Raw genomic sequence first — 22,109 nt, 5'->3', positions numbered from 1 at the left:
TGTTTTTCCCCAACCTCTAAGCTCTAGGCAATCACTCATCTCTGTTTTGTCTCAATACATTTGTCTATTCTGGACACTTCATATAAACGGTATCATACAAAGGTGTGACTCTTGACACTGGCTTCTTTCACTTAGTATAATGTTTTCACGGTTTATGTTGTAGCATGTATCTGTGCTTTGCCTCAAGCCTTTTACAAATGTAGTTCCTTCCATCTTCCCCTTTTAAACTAGTCTTATATCTGAAATCTCCTTTAACATATTCCAGGGAGACAGGGAAGAGAATATATGAGATAAAACTGACAAAAATGCTGATAATAATTGAAGCTGATAATGGATATATTGGTGTTCATTAAACTATTCTACATTTTATATATTTAAAAATTTCCTTAATAAAAAAAATTTTTTTAGATAGCTTTCTCTCCATCCTTTGTGCTTCACCTCTTCAGAGGTGACCTCCCTACCTTACAGAGACTCCACTATTCTTTTCTGCCTAGCATTTACCACAACTTTTTTTTTTTTTGAAACAGAGTTTCACTGTTGTTGCTCAGACTGGAGTGCAATGGCACGATCTCGGCTCACCGCAACCTCCGCCTCCTGGGTTCAAGCAATTCTCCTGCCTCAGCCTCCTGAGTAGCTGGGACTACAGGCACGCACCATCATGCCCAGCTAATTTGTATATTTTTAGTAGAGACGGGGTTTCACCTTGTTGACCAGGATGGTCTCTATCTCTTGACCTCGTGATCCACCCGCCTCGGCCTCCCAAAGTGCCGGGATTATAGGCATGAGCCACCGCGCCCGGCCTACCACAACTTTAAAAATATTCATTTCACTTACTTATTGTCTTTCTCCCTACTAGAGTGACCACTGAGCAATGTCAGAGACCACATCTGGAGTCTAGAACAGCATAGGTATGCAAACACTTAAGGAGCAAAATTTGGGTTGAAGGCACAGAAAATCCCTCCTTCAGTCTTTCTTTTGGCCCCTCCCAGATTAACTTCCCACAAAAGTGAAGAACTAGTGATCTTCCTCTCACTATCATCTGTGCTCAACTTTTCCTATTACTATGAGTAGTAACATTTTCAGATATTGTAACCATGAACATTCAGAAAATTCTCAGATTCATGTCCATGTTTTATTCCAGAATCATCCATACCTTTAAACAAGCAAGCTCATATAACTGGGTTTGAATTAGCAGGATGGCATGCTTTTACCATGGTCTCACTGGGAAAGCTGATCTCTCTCCCCTTGAGCAGGCTTTTGACAGAAATACTCAACTTTGGGCCAGGCACGATGGCTCCTTCCTATAATCTCAGCACTTTGGGAGGCTGAGGTGGGCAGATCACCTGAGGTCAGGAGTTCAAGACCAGCCTGACCAACATGGCAAAACCCCGTCTTACTAAAAACACACACACAAAAATTAGTCAGACACAGTGGCACACATCTGTAGTCCCAGCTACTCGGAAGGCTGAGGCTGGAGAATCACTTGAACCCAGGAGGCAGAGGTTGCAGTGACATAAGATCACGCCCCTGCACTCCAGCATGGGTGAGAGAGCAAGGCTCCATCCCAAAAAAGAAAAAAGAAATACTCAACTTCACACACACACAAAAAAAAAAAAAGAAAGAAAGAAAAAAGAAAAAGAAATACTCAACTTCAATTCAGCATACAAGTTTGTTTGGTTGGACTTTAGAACTTTTGTTATCAGTTAAGTAACCCATTAATATACATATATTTTTATGAACTAAATATATGCAGGAGTACATTTATAACAGTAACTCTAATCATTCTTTTTATTTTCTCATTCGCACTGTTAAAAGGACCTGTTATATTCTCCTTATTGCTCTACAACTAGGAAATTCTGTTAAACATCAAAAATACTGGTATGGGCCAGGCATGGTGGCTCATGCCTATAGTCACAGCACTTTGAGAAGCCAAGGCAGGTGGATTGCCTGGGGTCAGGAGTTTGAGACCAGCCTGGCCAACATGGAAAAACCCCATCAATACTAAAAATACAGAAACTAGCTGGGCACGGTGGTGCGTATCTCTAATCCCAGCTACTCAGGGGGCTGAGGCAGGAGAATCACTTGAACTTGGGGGGTGGAGGTTGCAGTGAGCAGAGATGATCACACCATTATACTCAAGCCTGGGTGACAGAGCAACACTCCATCTCAAAAAACAAAAACAAAAATACTGGCATAGCCAACATGTCTACTTATGGACAAGAGTTTCATGGAGACCATAAAAACTCATACTCATGTGAAATGAAAAGCACGGTATATATTAAATGTGTAGGCAAAAACCTTAAATGACACTACCTGGTAGACTAGTTATGTTTTCTCATTTGCATTATTAAAAAGACCTTTCATATTTTCCTTACTGCTCTATCACTAGGAAATTCTGTTAAACATCAAAAATACTGGCATAGCCAATATGTCTACTTTCGGACAAGGGTTTCATGGAGACCATAAAAACTCATTCTCATGTGAAATGAAAAACACAGTATATATTAAATGTGTAGGCAAAAATCTTAAATGATACTAGCTGATAGACTAGTTTCTAACAGGGGTTGCAGTTGTTAGGATGTCACATATTAAAGCTTATCAAAGGCAGAATGCTCCCAAAGAACAATGGCAAGATTCTTTGGTGTGAGTCTTATTCCATAAACAAAATCAAGGTTTGTCTACTGAAACAAAATAAAAATGGATATAAATGGGAAATATAATTGGGTATTTTTAAACTCTATATGTAATTGATATTTATTTTCAAATCTTATTCTTTCACATCTAATTCCTCTCATTTCTTATTATTACTGCTTCAACAACATTACTAGAAGTACTTGGTTTGCAGTCTACCTTCAATATCCCCTTCCAAGCCTTGAGCTGATGTTCAAGTTATCTCCTGCTTTCACTACTTTTATCATAAACCCTCTTTCTAAAGCCTGACTGTGTCCAGGAGTTTCACCCTCTGTTTCAAAAACATTCATTCAGGCAGCATAGACCGTCTTACTGCCAGCTTCTCCTCTCCAGCTGGCCTCACAGGATACACTCAGAGATATGTACTCCAAGCATCTGGTCATGGCAATCTCATCTTTAAACTTTCTTCTAAGGAGAAACATACTAGAAAGTCTTGCTTCCCATTCCTATTCCATTATCCAAATAGGTCCTGAAATGCTACTTATCGCAGGAAACTTTTCCACACTTATCAGGAGAGATGTAAAAGTCCACTGCCAAATTTGTGCTAACAGAACTCAAAACTTTCACATATATTATATTCACTTTATTTCTGTTCCTAGAAAATTTACCAATGTGGCCAGGCATGGTGGCTCATGCCTATAATCCCAGCACTTTGGGAGATGGGTGGATGGCTTGAGACCAGGAGTTCAAGACCAGCCTAGCCAACATGGTAAAACCCTATGTCTACTAAAAATACAAAAATTAGCCAGGTATGGCAGTGCATGCTTGTAGTCCCAGCTGCTTGGGAGGCTGAGGCAGGAGAATCACTTGAACCCATGAGGTGGAGGTTGCAGTGAGCCAAGATTATGCCACTGCACTCCAGCCTGGGCAACAGAGTGAGGCTCTGTTAAAAAAAAAAAAAAAAAAAAAGAAAAGAAAAGAAAAAAGAAAAAAAAATTTACTAACATGTTTATGTAACACAAAGAACATAATTTATAGCTCCAGTTCTATTCTTATTCATAGGTAGAGGGAGGTAACATACATCAGCAGACTTAATTTTTAGGCTTTTTGAGAAAGTCTAAATGTAAATTAGAGAAAAGGGATCAAGCATTGATTTAATCCCTGATCACATGAATAAATGAGCATAAGGAAGGCTGCCAGTTCATCAGAAGTATGCCATGCAGAGTTGGTTGAAATGAATACATCTCAGAGAATAAGAGTTCTAGATATGAGATCTAGATATGCTTTATCCTATATGGTTAAATCATTACATTTTAGAAAGATGACTTCTTTTTCAGCTTTGGGAATGAAAGACTTATTGAAAGCATGGACAAAACATTTTCTGTCTGTTCTTTTTTAGTTTCAGAAAGCCAACATTCAGTCTTCTACCCTTTGTACTTCTTTCTCTCTCTTTCTTCCCTTCCCCTCCCCCTCATCATTTTCTTCTTCACCTACAACTATCAAACTGCAGAACAAGAGCAGGGATCAAGCCATTCCAGGAAATATTTAGTGAAGCACCTCATGCTAAGATCGTGACTTCTGAGAATAATAAAGTCAACTTTACAAATAGATGTGGAGAAAGTAACATGAAAAAAGGAAGAGTTTTTTTTTTCAGAAGCTTAGAAACTATAGGTAACTTTATATTCTTGATATATAGTATTAATATGTCATTATTTATAAAATAATTTAAAAAATAAGATGTCAAACTGTGCTCTGCATAAATGTATGGTGTTGTTTCAAATTAATCCTTATCAATAATCACTTAATAAGGGCTAAGTATACATAGGGTCCAGTGTTAGGTACTAGAGACAACTGTACTGAAAGAACTTACCCCAGCTGAAGAATCAGGGCATTCAGAAAAGACCGGAAGAATGAAAGACAGCAGAATCAGAGGTAAGGTTTGAACTAGTAAAAAAAGGATAGACCTTAGATAAGTAGGTGAGAGGAAGAGTGACCTATATGGCCAGAGAGTGGGAAAGCAAACAGACTGGTCAGGGAAAGATGACGTGGGAAAAATGAAGATAATGAGTTGGTGAAAGAGGCAGAGGCCAGATCGTAGGGATCCTGAATTGAGAATGGGGGTGACACAGACAAAGTGGTATTTCAGAAAGATGAAGCTATAGAAATGGAACAGGAGAAATAAAAATAGTAGAAATGAGAAGGACAAGGCCTGACAAAACTAGAGGGAAAATCTTGACAAGGTTTGGTGACTGCGCCGGGCGCAGTGGCTCACACCTGTAATCCCAGCACTTTGGGAGGCCGAGGCGGGTGGAACATGAGGTCAAGAGATTGAGACCATCGTCGTCAACATGGTCTCTACTAAAAATACAAAAAATTAGCTGGGCATGGTGGCGCATGCCTGTAATCCCAGCTACTCAGGAAGCTGAGGCAGGAGAATTGCCTGAACCAGGAGGCGGAGGTTATGGTGAGCCAAGATCGTGCCATTGCACTCCAGCCTAGGTAACAAAAGCGAACCTCCGTCTCAAAAAAAAAAAAAAAAAAAAAAAAAAAAAAGATTTGGTGACTGATTAGTACGTGAGAAGAGGAAAAGCGAGTCCCTGCTGTCTATTCTCCAGATGGTATCTATTTTCTATATAAAATAGTCCATTTCCTATTCTTTCCTGACAGTGATCATTTTTCTAGCAACATGAAAAAAATATGGTACAAAATATTTCTTAATAACTTTATTTCCAGGCTTTAACTTTTTAAAATTTAAAAAATTAGACAATAACATTTAATGATATTCATTTCCACAGATAGAAAATAATCATTTACACAAATGTTTTTCCATTCGATGATGATGAAAAGCAAAAGTGACTATATGATTCGCCATACATACATACTAGGTTCTGCCAATATTTACTCATTCAACAAACATTTGCTATGGAATAAATGATGAAAGCATTGGTTGGGTAAGCATAGGCAGATAATATTTTTAATTTTTTTAAATAACAAAATACTATGAGTTTAGCATCATTATCTTCTCTTTGTAACTCAACTACAAAGTCAGAGACAGCTGATGAATGGTAAACATTAGCAGATAAAGAGCCAAAAGACACAGATTCTGATCTTGACTCTGGCTTTAACTTGGTCACACAGCAAGTAAATTACTTCTTTTCCCTCAGCTTCTGCAAATAAGCATGAAAGTAACTTATATTTTGGAATATTTTTAATTTACATGGATAGGTTTTCATTTCTTTTTTTTTTTTTTTTTAACTAGAACTCCATTAATACTCTGAAGTAGGACAAGACTGGTTTGATTACCTCATAATTTACAGATGAGCATAGCAAATCTAAATGATAAGGCAATGATTACAACCTACGTGTCTGACCCTAAGTCCCATATGCTTTTGACTACATCCGGCTTCTCCTAGCTACTTCACAAAATTATTTGAAAAACTACAGATATGGGAAATGCTTTAGAACAGTTACAGCATTACACAAATGAGAGCTGTATTGTTTTGTTTGGGTATGACCAGGAGAGAATGAAGGTTTTCCTTTTTTTTTTTTTTTTTTTTTGAGAATGAAGGTTTTATGGGGACCAAAGCTTATTTTGGGATCCCTCTTTAAGAAAAAGAACACAGCCAGGCACGGTGGCTCATGCCTGTAATCCCAGCACTTTGGGAAGCCGGGGCAGGTGGATCACCTGAGGTCAGGAGTTTGAGATCAGCATGACCAACATGGAGAAACCCCATCTCTACTAAAAATACAAAATTAGCCGGGGGTGGTGGCACATGCCCATAATCCCTGCTACTTGGGAGACAGAGGCAGGAGAATCGCTTGAACGTAGGAGGCAGAGGCTGTGGTGAGCCAAGGCAGCACCATTGCACTTTGGCCTGGTGGGTAACAAGAGTGAAACTCTGTCTTAAAAAAAAAAAACACAAAAATTAGGGAGACTTTGGAATGGGTCCAAGCAAGTAAGAGGCCCTGAAGCTTAGGCTTCATTTACCTTCGGAGTAAATCTGCCTCTGGACATAGCAGAAAAAAATTCACCAGCCAACCTAATAAGATCAAGAATTGCATTTCAAAACCCAAGTTCTGCCTTCTAAGTTGTATGAAAACACAATGAATACACATGCTTGGCCTTTATTTCCTCATCTTTATTCATAATAAGCCATACAACAAAAATCTTCTAAGTAGAAAGTCTTTGTCATGTCTTTTTTAGAATTAAAAGAAATTACCAAAAAAAAAAAAGAACAAATTACCAACAACAAAAAGTAATTGTAATAAAAATGATAAATTATTTTGCTAAAATAATTAAGCTAGAACATCACACCATATAATAATTATTGGTTTACACACACACAGGTATAAATACACACACACATAAACACACTCATATTTACTCACAATTTGGCAAGCAAAAGATCTCATTAAAAAAAAAATTTACCTCGTCTCCGCCCATAGCTCCTGGCTGCATGTAAACATAGAAGAAAACCATGGGTATTTGTATCAAAATGGTGAATTTAGAAATTAAAAAAAATATATTCATACAAAGCTTTTCTATGTATTCTTGGAATTATTTAATTGATATGAAGATACTGTTCAACTTGACTACAAACACTGTATTAAAAAAAAAAAACCTTTATGAAATACAAACTAAATCACAATATTAAAAAGAAATTTAACTGGATGTGGCAGCCACTGGAACAGACACAATGGATGTTTCAGAAGTCTTATGAGGATTTATATTGGAGCCTATTATCTATATCAAAGTATTTTAAAACTAATTTATAAATCTTCATTTGTACTTTTATCTTGCCACCAGATAAGAAAAAAAATTATTTGTTCTAAATAACTAAAAGCTATACCATGCAGTGGTCACTGAATTTCTTAGGACACACACATTCCCCCCAAGCATACATACACACACACACTCTCTTCATAGATTCCCCTGAAAAATGTATAGAAATTTTATATACAACTAGCTGTTACTTTACAGAATGTGTTTCTGTAAAATTTTCAGTAAAGCTTCTCTTATTGTCTCCATTTACTTTCAACTCAATATTACAGATGGGGGAATGTAATATCTTTTTCATCTATAAAATGAATTGCAAAAGTAAAATGAGATTAAGGCACTGGGTCCCCCTTAGGCCATGCTTAATAATACAGTGCTTTAAAGGTTTTCTTCCTCTTCAAAACTCCAGGCCTACAGAATGTACTGTTACAATGTTTAATAGAGCTAGACTGTGGTATCATGTATCACTAAAAGATCCTGTCATGTAGAATGATTTTCAGAGTGGAAAGTTTCTCAAATTTGAAACCTCAGGTTCTATTTTTAAAAATGATTTAGAGCTTAATCCATTTTTTAAAAGCGTGACAGGCCAGGTGTGGTGGCTCACATTTGTAATCCAGCACTTTGGGAGGCCAAGGCAGGAGGATGGTTTGAGGTCAGGAGTTTCAGCAGCCTGGTCAACATGGCAAAACCCCATCTCTACTAAAATTAGCCGGGCATGATAGCTCATGCCTGTAATCCCAGCTACTCGGGAGGCTGAGACAGGAGAATCACTTGAACCTGGGGGACAGAGGTTGCAGTGAGCTGAGATCACGCCACTGACCTCCAGCCTGGGCGACAGAACAAGACTCTGTCTCAAAATAAATAAGTAAATAAATAAGTAAAAGCATGAAATGTCACACAAGTAGCTTATATTGAAAAAGGAAGATAATTTGGGGTTATATTTACAGTGTAAGATAGTAAGCATTAAATAAAATGATTTCTGGCTGGGTGCGGTGGCTCATGCTTGTAATTGCAGCACTTTGGGAGGCTGAGGTGGGCGGATCACCTGAGGTCAGGAGTGGAGTTTGAGACCAACCTGGACAACATGGTAAAACGCTGTCTCTACTAAAAATACAAAAATTAGCCAGGTGTGATGGGAAGCGCCTATAGTCCCAACTACTGGGGAGGCTGAGGCAGGAGAATTGCTTGAACCTGGGAGATGGAAATTGCAGTTAGCCAAGATCGTGCTACTACGCTCCAGCCTGGGTGACAGAGTGGGACTCTGTCTCAAAAACAACAACAACAACAACAACAACAACAAAACACCAATTTCTTCCATAGGAAAATAATTCGGACTTTTTAGCCGGATAGTTGAAACATGACTAAGCCAATCTCATCTTCTACTATTTTCTACTTTTCCTCAGGCATCAGACTTGCCCTCACTCCACACCTTTAACCTCTTCACTTTCCCACTACTTAAATATTAGAAGGAATTATCCAGCTCAAGCTCTATTTTTTCCTTCACTCCCCGTGTACTACAATCCTCAATGAAAAAAATCTGGTTCTTTTTTGTTGTTTTTGTTTTTGAGATGTAGCCTCACTCTGTCACCCAGGCTGGAGTGCAGTGGCATGATCTCTCGGCTCACTGCAACCTCTACCTCCCAGGTCCAAGTGATTCTCCTGCCTCAGCCTCCTGAATAGCTGGAATTACAGGTGCCTGCCACCACGCCTGGCTAATTTTTGTATTTTTAGTAGAGATGGGGTTTCGTCATGTTGGCCAGGCTAGTCTCGAATTCCTGACCTCAAGTGATTCCCCCCACCTTGGCCTTCCAAAGTGCTGGGATTATAGGGGTGAACCACCATGCCCAGCCGAAAAAAATCTCTTCTGAACTTACACTGCTATTTCTGTTTACATCATTTACAAGAGCAGATGCATTCTAAAAACAATTTAGGGGACTTTTATACTGTTTATTATTTGGAACCCAGAATTCCTCTTCTTACAAAAAGTATAATAAATTGTAGGTAGCCTCCTAGCTTGACCCCTCCCCCAAATTTGCTTCATCCATAATTACATGGATTAATACTTAAAAAGAAATGAAATAAATTTTGACATCCCATGACTTGTCCCTTTGTCCTTTTTTCCCATCATCAATGATGTTACGCTGCCTGACACCCCAAAGAAAAATCTCTACTGAGAAAGGAAATACCCCACATTTTAAAATTATTTATTTCTCTCTCAATCAATAATTTTTTTCCCATTATATCTGACTTCTGACCATATATCCAATGAAGACAGATCTGACTGCAATACTAAGGTACAAATGATTCACTGGACATTAACACCCCTAGAGGATAAATGAGAATGTTGTTCACACAGGTCTTCAACCACTAAACATTTAAGTAATATAGATGAGGTTAATAGATCTAGACAGGCATGGGGTGGAGGGGAGCATGTTGAATCGGAGAGAGAGGAAGAGTTATGAAAGACCTACCTGGGAGTTTTGTTTGTTGGTTTGCTTTTTTGAGATGGGGTCTCACTGTGGCACAGAGGCTGGAGTGCAGTGGCATGATCTCTGCTCACTACAACCACCACCTCCTGGGTTCAAGTGATTCTCCCACCTCAGCCTCCTGAGCAGCTGAGATCACTACACCCAGCTAATTTCTGTATCTTTTGCAAAGAAAGGGTTTCACCATGTCATGAAAGCTGGTCTCCTGGACTTCAAGGGATCTGCCTACCTTGGCCTCCCAAAGTGCTGGGACTATAAATTGGTTCATGATGGCTGGGGACTCTGATAACAGAGAGACAGGATGGTATATGGAATAGGGAGCCAATATCAAGTAGGGACCTGAGATGCTTAGATTTGTTTGTTTGTTTTTAGATGGAATTTCGCCATTGTTGCCCCTGCTAGAGTACAATGGCGCGATCTCGGCTCACTGTCACTTCTGCCTCCAGGGTTCTAGAGATTCTCCTGCCTCAGACTCCCGAGTAGCTGGGATTACAGTTGCCCACCACCTTGCCCGGCTAATTCTTCATATTTTTAGTAGAGACATGTTTTCACCATGTTGGCCAGGCTGGTCTCAAACTTCTGACCTCAGGTGATCCACCCACCTCGGCCTCCCAAAGTGTTGGGATTACAGGTGTGAGCCACCTTGCCTAGCGGCTTAGATTTGTTTTTATCATTGACTATGGAATTTATTACATACTACCTTGGTCCTGTTATAGTAATTATCATAGCAGCTAAAACCTAATGAATGCTTCCTATGTGTGGGGAACAGTTCAAAATGCTTCACATGTATTAGTATCATTTAATATACCCCACAACTTTATGACATATCCTTAATTCTTTTTTCAGATGAGGAAAATGGAACACAAAAAGGTAAATATCTTGTCCAAAATCACATAGTTAGGGAGCAATGAATTTGGAACTTGAATCAAGCAGTCTGGCTCCACAGTTCACACAAACAACTCACTAGGGGACAAGGTCCATATCTTGTACTCCTTTTAATACCCTGTAATATACTTGGAAGAATGCTCTATATCAAGTTGTTACTCAACAAACACAGCTTGCTAGCTGAGTACACAATCATGAACAGGAGTAATATATGCCTTGATGGCCTTTAAAATATAGGCCAACTCTGTTAGTGGTTTAACATTTGATCGAGTTGCTCATATGAGGGCCATTTGTAAACAGTCTAATTAGAGTCAAACTCTTCCTTTATTTATAGAAAGACAATGAAATGAACACCAAGGAGATATGGGAGTACAAAAATAGTGGTTTCTGGTTTCCCCTAGAAACTCTGAACAAGAAAGAATGTTGAATATATAAACCTACAGCAGCCAACACAAAATCATTCCACATTTTTTTTTTTTTTGAGATGGAGTCTCGCTGTGTCGCCCAGGCTGGAGTGCAGTGGTGCCATCTTGGCTCACTGCAACCTCTGACTCCCAGGATCAAGTGATTCTTCTGCCTCGGCCTCCCGAGTAGCTGCGACTACAGGCACATACCACCACACTGGCTAATTTTTGTATTTTTAGTAAAGACTTGGTTTCACCATATTGGCCAGGCTGGTCTCAAACTCCTGACCTCGTGATCTGCTCGCTTTGGCCTCCCAAAGTGCTAGGATTACAAGCGCATCCAGCTGATTACATATTTTATAAAATGGAGTAATGTGACTTATTTCAACTTTCTAATATCCTATCTATGCTTACCAGATATAACAAAATACAATATTCTTTCGAATGTCTACTTCCGCCAAGAACTTTACTTCTCAATTATCAACTATTACCAGGCTTGAAGATATAATTCTTTTCTTTTTTTTAAGAGATAGAACTCTTTTACTGTTTCATATATATTTAGCAATTTAGAGCCCATAAAAATTACCTCTAATTTTTGAAGTCAGAGTAGTGTTACCCTTGGCTAGAGATAGTAACCAGAGCAGACCCTAGGGGTGTAGTTTGAGGTGTTAGTCATCTTTTGGTCTTAATCCAGGTACTAGTTACAAGGGTGTGCTCAATTTGTGATACTACATTAAGCAACATATTTATTAAACCTATGTATTTATGGTTTGTGTGCTGTTTGTATTTGAATATATAAAAACAAAACATTACAAATATTTTAGATTAGTTCACTGGTTATAAAAATAGTGCAGAAAATCCACAGCACTAACATTTTTGTAGCTTTTAAATCATAAACCTGAATAATTAAAAATTGAAAAAAAATACTAATTTTCAATCCATCAGAATAAAAATTAAAAGGTACATGTATTTTACAGGGGAAAATACAAGAATTATTCCAAAAGTGGATTTGTAAGGTCAGTGACAAGTACACTGTGAACAGCACTCTCATGTTAGTGGTATGGTACTTTGTTGGGCATATGAGGCAACACTAAAATAGATCATCTGTTATTCCTTATGATTTGGCCTACACTAAGTTTTAATGGCTACACTCTTACATATGAGACTACCCAAGGGAAGGGCATGTTAGACTCTGCTTTGTTTTTTAAAGACTTTATATTTTTAGAACCTTTTTGGTTCACAGCAAAATGGAGAGGAAGGCCCAAAGATGTTGTACATGTCCCCTAACCCCCACACTTGGATAGCTTCCCCAATTATCAACATCTCCCTCCAGAATAGTACATTTGTTAAAACTGATGAACCTATGCTGACACGTCATTATCATCCAAAGTCTACAGTTTACATTAGGATTCACTCTTGGTGTACATTCCATGTGTTCTGACAAATGTGTAACATGCATCTACTGTTACAGTATCATATAGAAGAATTTCACTGCCTTAAAAATCCCCTGTGCTCCATCTCTTCATTCCTCCCTCCCACTTAACCTCTGGCAAACACTGATCTTTTTACTGTCTCCATAGTTTTGCCTTTTCCAGAACGTCATATAGTTGGAATCATATGAAACCTTTTTAGATTGTCTTCTTTTACTTAGTAATATGCATTTAAGGTTCCTCCAGGTCTTTTCATGGCTTCATAGCTCATTTGTTTATAGTGCTGAATAACATTCCATTATCTGGATGTACCACAGCTTATTTATATCTTGGTTGCTTCCAAGTTTTAGTAATTATGAATAAAGCTGCTCTGAACACCCATGTGCAAGTTTTTATGTGGATATATGTTTTCAACTTCTCTGGGTAAATATCAAGAAGTGCAACTGCTGAACTGCATGGTAAGAGTATGTTTAATTTTGTAAGAAATTGCCAAACTTGATCTGGTATTTAAATGAACTCTTCTGTTACATGGATTCATCTGAATTTGAGGAAGTCTCTCGAAGCAAGGTAACACCATATATAGATTCCACAATATAGGCTCGAAAAATGAGAAAGAGCAAGAAAAAAAGAAGAGGGTAAGGAAGAGGGGGAGGGAATGGGAAGGAGGGAGGGAGGGACTGAGGTGTAGGTAGGTAGGTAGAGACAGACAGATAAATATTCACTCTACTGTGGATCAAAGCAGCACACAACATGTTTTCAAAACAGGCAGAGCCCTTGTGCCTGATGAAACAAGAATGAAGATCCAAAGGCTTTAGTATAACATTTCATTAATGGACATGGAAGTTTTTGTCAAGACTATTAAAAGTCACTGTAGGAGAGGCCAGGCGCAGTGGCTCATGCCTATAATCCCAGCATTTTGAGAAGCTGAGGTGTATGGATCACCTGAGGTCAAGTGCTTGAGACAAGCCTGACCAACACGGAGAAATCCCATCTCTACTAAAAATACAAAATTAGCTGGGTGTAATGGCATATGCCTGTAATCCCAGCAACTTGGAAGGCTTAGGCAGGAGAATTGTTTGAACCCGGGAGGCAGAGGTTGCAGTGAGCCAAGATTGTACCATTGTATTTATTCCAGCCTGGGCAACAAGAATGAAACTCTGTCTTAAAAAAAAAAAAGAAAAGAAAAGAAAAAGTCACTATATGGACAAATTATTACTTTCCTTGTAATAAAATCAGTTAAGAAACATCTTGCAACTTACTTTTTGAGTCACCATTTCAGTAGGCATCATAAAATTATTCAAACATCTAATGCTCCCTTTCAGCTTCCCTTGGAGTATCAGTCATAAAAAAAAGTTCACTTAAGATGGGTTAAGATCTTAAAGCTTGAATCAAAATGTCCCGCCTTTCCCTCCTTAGACTGTAAATTCTTAAACAGCAGGAGTGATAGGGTTAGTCTCTATATCCTCCTCCTATATCTTTGTCTTATAATGGCAGATAAGATACTTTTAACCCAATGTTTGATAGCATTTCTCAAACTAGGCAAGTTATAATTGAAAAGATCAATTTCTCCATGAACAACATGAAAGTAGCAGGTAAAAAAGATGCTTGAAGGGAAAGGATGTATTTTCATCTGCTACATTTACATTAAGTATTTGTTTTTATTTTTATTTTGTTTTATACATATTAAGTATTTGGATGTCTTAAAACTCCTTCCTTCCCTTCTCTTTCACTCTTTCACATTCTTCTCAGAAAAATATTCTTTCCATTGTATTTGCAAACCTAAAAAGTAATACTAATGACTGATAAGCAAAATAGTAGCATTGCTGAGATATTTTATAAAAGGAGAATATCATAAAGTAAAATAACATAATAATATCTACTGCTAATTTATCATATTCCAGACATATGCTAAGTACTTAACATGTCTTCTAATTCCCAAGGCAGCTATCATTATATACATTTCCAGATGGGCAAACCCAGGGCCAGTGAAGGTGACCGGCCCAGAGTTATGCAGCTATTAAGCAGCAGAGCTGGGATTAAACCCAGGTTTAGTCTGGCTCTAAAGCACCTACTTTAAGTCAAGATATTATTTACAGTCAATAAAATTTATCCACTTTAAGTATGTAATCTGATTAATTTTGATAATTATATACAGACATATAACCACCATCATTATAATCAAGATAGGACAGTTCAACACCTCTGAAGATTTCTTTGGGTGCTTTTGCAGTTGATACCCTCCCCTAACCCATGGCTCCTGTCAAGCACTGATCTCCCTTCTTATCATAGTTTTGTTTGCCTTTTCTATGATTTCATATTAATGAAACCAATATGTTTGACTTCCTTCACTTAGCATGTTTTTGAGATTAATCCAAGTTGTTACATGCATAAGTGTTTTGTTTCTTTTTATTGCTGAGTAGTATTTCACAGAATGGACACACCACAATTCATCCATTCACCAGTTGGTAAACATTTGAAAAACCCTCACTCTTATCCACTAAGATTGAAGAATCAGTATTTCAAATCTGTAAAGACCTTGAAAGTACAGAGAAATTCTCTTCAGAATTTCCACAACTTCCATTACCCTGTTTTTCAGCAGCACAATCCAAAATTTAAGGAAATAAACTTCCCACTCCAATTTTATTTCATTATTCCTAACACATTATTGTTTTCTACTAATTATTAGACTTACAACTGTTATTTTATGAATTAAAATACAGAGATACCTCAGAGATATTACAGGCTCTGGGCTCCAAACAACTGTAATAAAGAAAACATCACAGTAGAGCGGGTCACACAATTTTTTATTTCCTAGTGCATACAAAAGTTATGTTTACATTATACTGGAGTGTATTAAGTGCACAGTAGCATTACATCTTAAAAAAAACAATGTAGGCTGGGTGCAGTGGCTCACGCCTGTAATCTTAGCACTTTGGGAGGCCAAGGTGGGTGGATCACCTGAGGTCAGGAGTTCAAGACCAGCCTGGCCATCATGGTGAAACCCCATCTTTAAAAAAATAATAATAATAAATAAATAAATTTAAATAAAAGATCACTAATCATAAATCACCATAACAGATATAGTAATAATGAAAAAGGTTGAAATATTGAGAGAATTAACAAAATGTGTTATACAGACAAAAAGTGAGCATATGCTGTTAGAAAAACAGCACAACTATTGACACAAATTTGCAATTTGTAAAAAACACAATTCCATGAAGCATGATAAAGTGAAGCACAATAAAATGATATATGCCTATAGGTATTTTTGTGGATTGGTCAGAAAATTAAGTTGTTTTTAGGAACATAAGAAACTATATCCTGCATTCTAAGCAACTAAACTTCTGCAACATTCTGTTTCACTGCTTTCAATATCTTACAGAGAAACCCACAGGTATCTTAAGCAAAACAGGAATTATTTCTATAACTAAGAGAAAGCTGTTTTACCTGGTTCTGCTAGAATACCTTAATAAAGATATTATGAGGTAAAAAGGATGGGATAAAAGAATAAAGAGGTTTGCTTCAAGCCTCTTCAGCCTATTTCTAGTGCGTGTTTTTCAGTTTTTTCTAAATAGCTGATATAGTTTGGCTGCATCCTCACTCAAATCTCATCTTGAATTGTAGTTCCCAGAGTCCCCATGTGTCAGTAGGAGGTAACCGAATCATGGGAGAAATTACCCCCATGCTGCTGTTCTCGTGATAGTGAAGTGAGTTCTCGCAAGATCTGATGGTTTTACAAGTGGCTTTCTCTACTTTGATTGGCATTTCTCTCTCCTGCTGTCATGTGAAGAAGTATGTTTTTGCTTCCCCTTCTGCCAAGAGTGTAAGTTCCTGAGGCCTCCTCAGCCATGCAGAACTGTGAGTCAATTAAACCTCTTTCCTTTATAAATTACTCAGTCTTGGGCAGTTCTTTTTTTGAGATGGAGTTTTGCTCTTGTTGCCTGGGCTGGAGTGCAATGGCACAATCTCAGCTCACCACAACCTCCGCCTCCCAGGTTGAAGTGATTCCCCTGTACTAGCCTCCCAAGTAGCTGGGATTACAGCTGCCCACCACCATGCCCTGCGAATTTTTGTATTTTTTAATTTTACTTAAATATATCATTTCCAATAATGGCTATAAGCAAAATTTTTGTATTTTTAGTAGAGAGGGGGTTTCACCATGTTGGCCAGACTGGTCTTGAACTCCTGACCTCAGGTGATCCACCTACCCTGGCCTCCCAAAGTGCTGGGATTACAGGCATGAGCCACCACACCTGGCCTCAGGCAGTTCTTTACAGCAGTGTGAGAATGGACTAATACAGTAGCAGAGCCCTCTCTCCCCCAACAAAGACAATGTATTAAAGCAAGGCTATTCAAGTTCAAGCACGGCAAGGACCCGTGGCCCCAAATGTTGGGTATCCTTCTCCCACAGTGGCACTTAAGGTACCTTCTTGGATGTTGGCATTTGATAGAACACAACTAGAAAATCGAAGAACTATACTCCATGGTAGGACCATTTTTATTGGTTACAAAGTTGTTGTTTTTTTTTTTGCCCTCCCCACACAAAGTTCTTTTTTACACCCGCCTGTCTGTTATTTTTACCCACAGACTCCAGCCTAATCCCACTTTTATTTGGGGGCCATTACTTTAGCTCCTTTTGGTTTTCTCTTTTTTACAGTGAATTCAATATTCTTCATAAGAAAGCATTTTCCCTATTCCATATCAGCCTCAATATTCTCCTTTGGATAAACCTAATTTCCAATAAGACAATACTAGAGTGTCCAAGCTTCTCATGAAACATCCAAAGCCCTTCATCATTTGGCTGCAACCATATTTCAGATCTTCATTCTCACTATTCCACAGAGCAGACCCATACATTCCAGTAATTCCAATCCAACCAATCTTCCAGTAATTCACTACAAGCACCTATTCAGAGAGTGTAAAAATCTTGATACCTGCATATTTTGACATCTAGTCTCCACTCTCCCTAGGAAACCCCTAGTCCCCACTGTCTATTCCTGTCTGTTATTATTCTTCCAATTTGTACAAAATGCAAGCTCAAGGCTTTATTATACCACCTTTCAGTGTCCTCGCATACTTAGTACTAATTTACTTTCTGAATTACATTTAACATATAAGTTACTAATACGACTTCTCAATATATAAGATGTTATCAAAGTAATCACTCTAGAATTTCCAAGTTCATTTCCTAAATTCCTCATCAAAACAGAAAAAAATAATTGAAAACATAAATATCAGACAAGATGTCTCTGGAAACAAACCTAGGTAAAGAATCCCTCTGCATACTACTGCTATACCTTACTGGAGAGAGTGGGCATCCATACCCACTTATATGGGGTGATGTTTATGCACGTCATACTTGTGGCCTGATAGCATTCCACTAAGAGTAATTAATTACCACCTTACTTTTATTTCAGTAGCATATTGCTAAATGAAACAATAACAGATGAAAGAAAGAGAGAGAAAAGAAGGAAGAAAGAAAGAAAGAGAATGAAAGGAAGAGAGGGAGGGAGAAAGAGAGAGGGAGGGAAGGAGGAAGAAAAAGAAAGAAAAGAAAGTTCTAAGGATTATGATCATATAACAGAGTATTTTGTATTTTATACTGACGGAGCTGTGTCAGGTCTGAAATTGCTTACTACAGTGGTACATACTCAAATGTCTGGCATCTGTTTTCAACAAACCATCTTCTCTGAACCACTATGCCAAAAATTTCATGAGATTTCTATAATTTTATATAAAGACTCAATTCCTACATTGTTCAGAACAGCCAACACTTGCTACTTCTACATTTCTGAACTCTCAAACAAAATAAAGAATGACACAGAGAGAAGAGAAGATGAACAAAATAGGTGTTGGTGTGTTCAGGAGCCTAAGCTGAACCAAAGGCTGGATGTCTTGGTAGTGTTGTCTCCTCTCTATCAACAAGGCTCCACTCATGTGGGAAGGAGAGTTGCTTCACAGAAGAAAGTTACGTAAAGGAATTGACCTGGGAATTTGGGAAGGGCTACAGTAGCATGGAGAAGCTGCTCATTCATATCAGCCCTGCCCTTACCCTTCAAAAACACCTTCCTCTTCTGACCTGAATTTGGGAAAACGTCAGGGAAAAATAAAAGCAGACCAAGTCTTGAGGGAAAGAAAAGAATACTAGGATATGCACAGCATAGTCCCTATACTACTTGTTTCTTTCATCCTCAAATAAAGATAGACACACATCTAATTCTGGTTTTTCCCATACGCCTTGCCCACCCTCAACCCCCAACCAGATGTCACCCTAGCCCAATGAAATTACAATCTCTGAATAGGGCCCAGACATGATTGTTTTCTATTTTGGCTCCTGTTTTGATTGTATAGCTGGGATTGAGAATTAGTGCAAACCCAAAAGGAAACAAAGGAAGACGGGGTAGAATAGGGAAGAAACAAAGACTAACATTTGTTTGACGTGTAGTTCTTTTTTTTTCCTTCCAGACAGAGTCTCACTCTGTTGCCCAGACTGGAGCATAGTGGCATGATCCTGGCTCACTGCAACCTCCGCTTCCTGAGTTCAAGTGATTCTCCTGCCTCAGCCTCTCAACTAGCTGGGATTACAGGCATGTACCACCATGCCTGACTAATTTGTGTATTTTTTATTTTTTAGTTTCTTTTTTGTTTTTTCTTTTATGCCTTCAACTTCATAATCATAATTTTTGTGTTTTTACTAGAGATAGGGTTTCACCATGGTGGCCAGCTGGTCTTGAACTACTGACCTCAGGTGATCCACCCACCTCAGCCTCCCAAAGTGCTGGGAAGTACACGTGTGAGCCACTGTACCAGACCTTGGTGTGTATTTCTTGCCAGATTTGGTAACAGGAGCACTACGCACTTAACCTTACCATTTGTAAAGAGGGGTTTAAGTGTCCATTTAAAATAAAAGACAAAGGCTCAGTGCAGTAGCTCACACCTGTAATCCCAGCACTTTGAGAGGCAAAGGCAGGAGGATCCTTTGGCCGAGGAGTACAACACCAGCCTGGGCAATATAACAAGACCCTGTTTCTGCAAAAAATTTAAAAAGCCAAAAAATAAAAAATAAAAGACACAGGTAACTTGCCACAAGGTCATACAGCAAATAACTGATGGATTCAGGGTTTAAACTCAGATCTGGCCGGATGCAGTGGCTCATGCCTGTAATCCCAGCAATTTGGGAGGCCAAGACAGGCGGATCGCCTGAGGTCGGGAGTTTGAGACCAGCCTGATCAACATGGAAAACCCCATCTCTACTAAAAATACAAAATTAGCCAGGCGCAGTGGCACATGCCTATAATCCCAACTACTTGGGAGGCTGAGGCAAGAAAATTGCTTGAACCCAGGAGGCAGAGGTTGTGGTAAGCAGAGATTGTGCCATTACACTCCAGCCTGGGCAACATCTCAAAAAAAAAAAAAAAAAAAAACCTCAGATCTGTCTGTCTCCCTACACTAAACTGCACTATTTCCACTATATTCAGCTGAAAAAATAAACTTTAGATAACAAAAGTGTATGTATGTAGAGGGTAATAAAGAAAAGAAGGCAAAGTTTCATCTACTTAAGTTTACCTAGGAACAATCTGTACTTCCTGTGTTCAAGTCTCAGACTTCATTCTGCATATACTACAGCCCTGAGTGAAAGTGTGCTTAAAATTCCTGCTGCTATTGAGGGGGACTACGTTCTGAAAGTAAAACTGATCATGGAAGTATATCGACTCTCCACAATCAATAAAGTAATATTTATTTGTCATAAAGGAGTTAAATGAAACCCAAGTAACCTTTCGGGAAAATCCACAAGAGTAAAAATCACACTGGATTAGGAAGTGGTTGGCAGAATAATCTGTGTGTCTAAGCCTTATACACCTATTTGCTGGCTGTATAACATTATCAACTTGCTGACATGCAATTTACCCATGTAACAAACCTGCACATGTGCCCCCGAACCTAAAAGTTGAAACACACTACTCTATCATATGGCCATGTTTTGTTCAAATAAGAGAATCGTCCTGGGGTAAAACTGGTGCTCAAGAAAAGCGGATTTTTTCCATGTTCTGGCAAACCATAGTAAGCATTAAAAAAGCACAGAGGTCTATGAGACCACTTCATAAACTGTGCATTGCCAGATTCATATGTATTATAACCATCTTTCAAAAGGAAGGATTAAAGCACATCTTTTAGGGAGAAATTAAGGTGGAGTGGATATTCTCTAAGACTGTTACACTGTGCTTTTCACAGTCACACTGAGATATCTTCCTGCCTTCCTTCCCTCTCTTCTGATCACCCATATTGAGTGCCTATTTAACAGGCCAGACATTATACTTGAAGCTAGGGACCAACTGTGAATAAAAGCTAGTCTCTGCCCTCTTGAAGCATACACATTAAAGAAAAACACCAACACTAAATAGTTAATTACAAGTGGGGTGAGTGCTATAAATGTGAAGTTCAGTTTCCACTGACTACACAAGTGGAGAAAACAGGGAAGTCCACAGGGAAAAGTAAGTAAATTTTCGGTTTTCTGTATCTTCATTATTGGGTTAGAACAACCCAACACTGTCAATACAAAGAACTTCTTCCAAAACACAATAAGGTCAGTGAAGAACATTTCAGACTTCACTTATTGACAATATTCAATATCAGGCTACGTAAACTGGTTTACTATTCTATTTTTCAGGAAAAGAGAGTTTACTAAGGATTCAAAGCATAAACAAGGTGACTAATAATAATAGAAAAACTATTTTCCCGGCCGGGCGCGGTGGCTCAAGCCTGTAATCCCAGCGCTTTGGGAGGCCGAGGCGGGTGGATCACGAGGTCAAGAGATCAAGACCATCCTGGTCAACATGGTGAAACCCCGTCTCTACTAAAAATACAAAACATTAGCTGGGCATGGTGGTGCGTGCCTGTAATCCCAGCTACTCAGGAGGTTGAGGCAGGAGAATTGCCTGAACCCAGGAGGCGAAGGTTGCGGTGAGCCGAGATCGCGCCATTGCACTCCAGCCTGGGTAACAAGAGTGAAACTCCGTCTCAAAAAAAATAAAAAATAAAATAAAATGTAAATTCCTCCCTTTAAAAAAAAAAAAAGAAAAACTATTTTCCCAAAGACACTGAATTTGCATGGTTGTGTTAAGGTAATAGTAGTCGTAGTAGTAGTAATAGTAGTAGTAGTAATAATGATGATGATGTAACCACTCTTAATAATAAAGTATCTAAAAGCAAAAGTTACCACCCTCAACCAAGAAGCAGCAGGTTCTGCTCCTGGTTCCATATCACCCAGGCCAATTCCCAAAGCCTTTTGAATCTCAGCTTCCCAATCTGTAAAATTAGATGGTCAAAACAAAACAATCTCTTAGGTCCCTTACCACATTCATGTGCAGAATCCAACTAGAATGGTTTGAAATCTGGGTACCTGGAAGTCACGAAAGATTACTTATCCCTCCAATTTTTTCATTTTTAAATTAGCCATCCTTTACAACGTATTAATAGCACAACCATATATTAGTTT

General features: G+C 38.5%; 1 protein-coding gene and 1 long non-coding RNA gene across 11 annotated transcripts in view; one reads left to right on the top strand and one right to left on the bottom strand.

The window, feature by feature from the left end:
* CPEB3 (cytoplasmic polyadenylation element binding protein 3) overlaps positions 1–22,109 on the bottom strand; it is a 239,167-nt gene that overhangs the window by 114,193 nt on the left and 102,865 nt on the right. For 7 of the 10 annotated variants that reach the window (XM_032245540.1, XM_032245541.1, XM_032245539.1 and 4 more), the window contains one exon: positions 7,061–7,084. The exons of the other annotated variants lie outside the window; for them this stretch is intronic. In XM_032245540.1, the coding sequence (XP_032101431.1) occupies positions 7,061–7,084 (24 nt within the window). The remainder of the gene's footprint in view (positions 1–7,060; positions 7,085–22,109) is intronic. 10 annotated transcript variants of the gene reach the window in all.
* LOC116528316 lies at positions 7,299–12,943 on the top strand. The gene is made up of 3 exons (XR_004258980.1): positions 7,299–7,385; positions 8,977–8,978; positions 12,931–12,943. It is a non-coding gene; the product is annotated as an uncharacterized LOC116528316 (long non-coding RNA).

The sequence above is a fragment of the Sapajus apella genome, unplaced genomic scaffold (assembly GCF_009761245.1).
Source record: "Sapajus apella isolate SASKATOON/1434 unplaced genomic scaffold, GSC_monkey_1.0 scaffold58, whole genome shotgun sequence".
NCBI lineage: Eukaryota > Metazoa > Chordata > Mammalia > Primates > Cebidae > Sapajus > Sapajus apella.
Note: the sequence above shows the minus strand (reverse complement) of the source record. Positions and strands in the feature narration are given on the sequence as shown.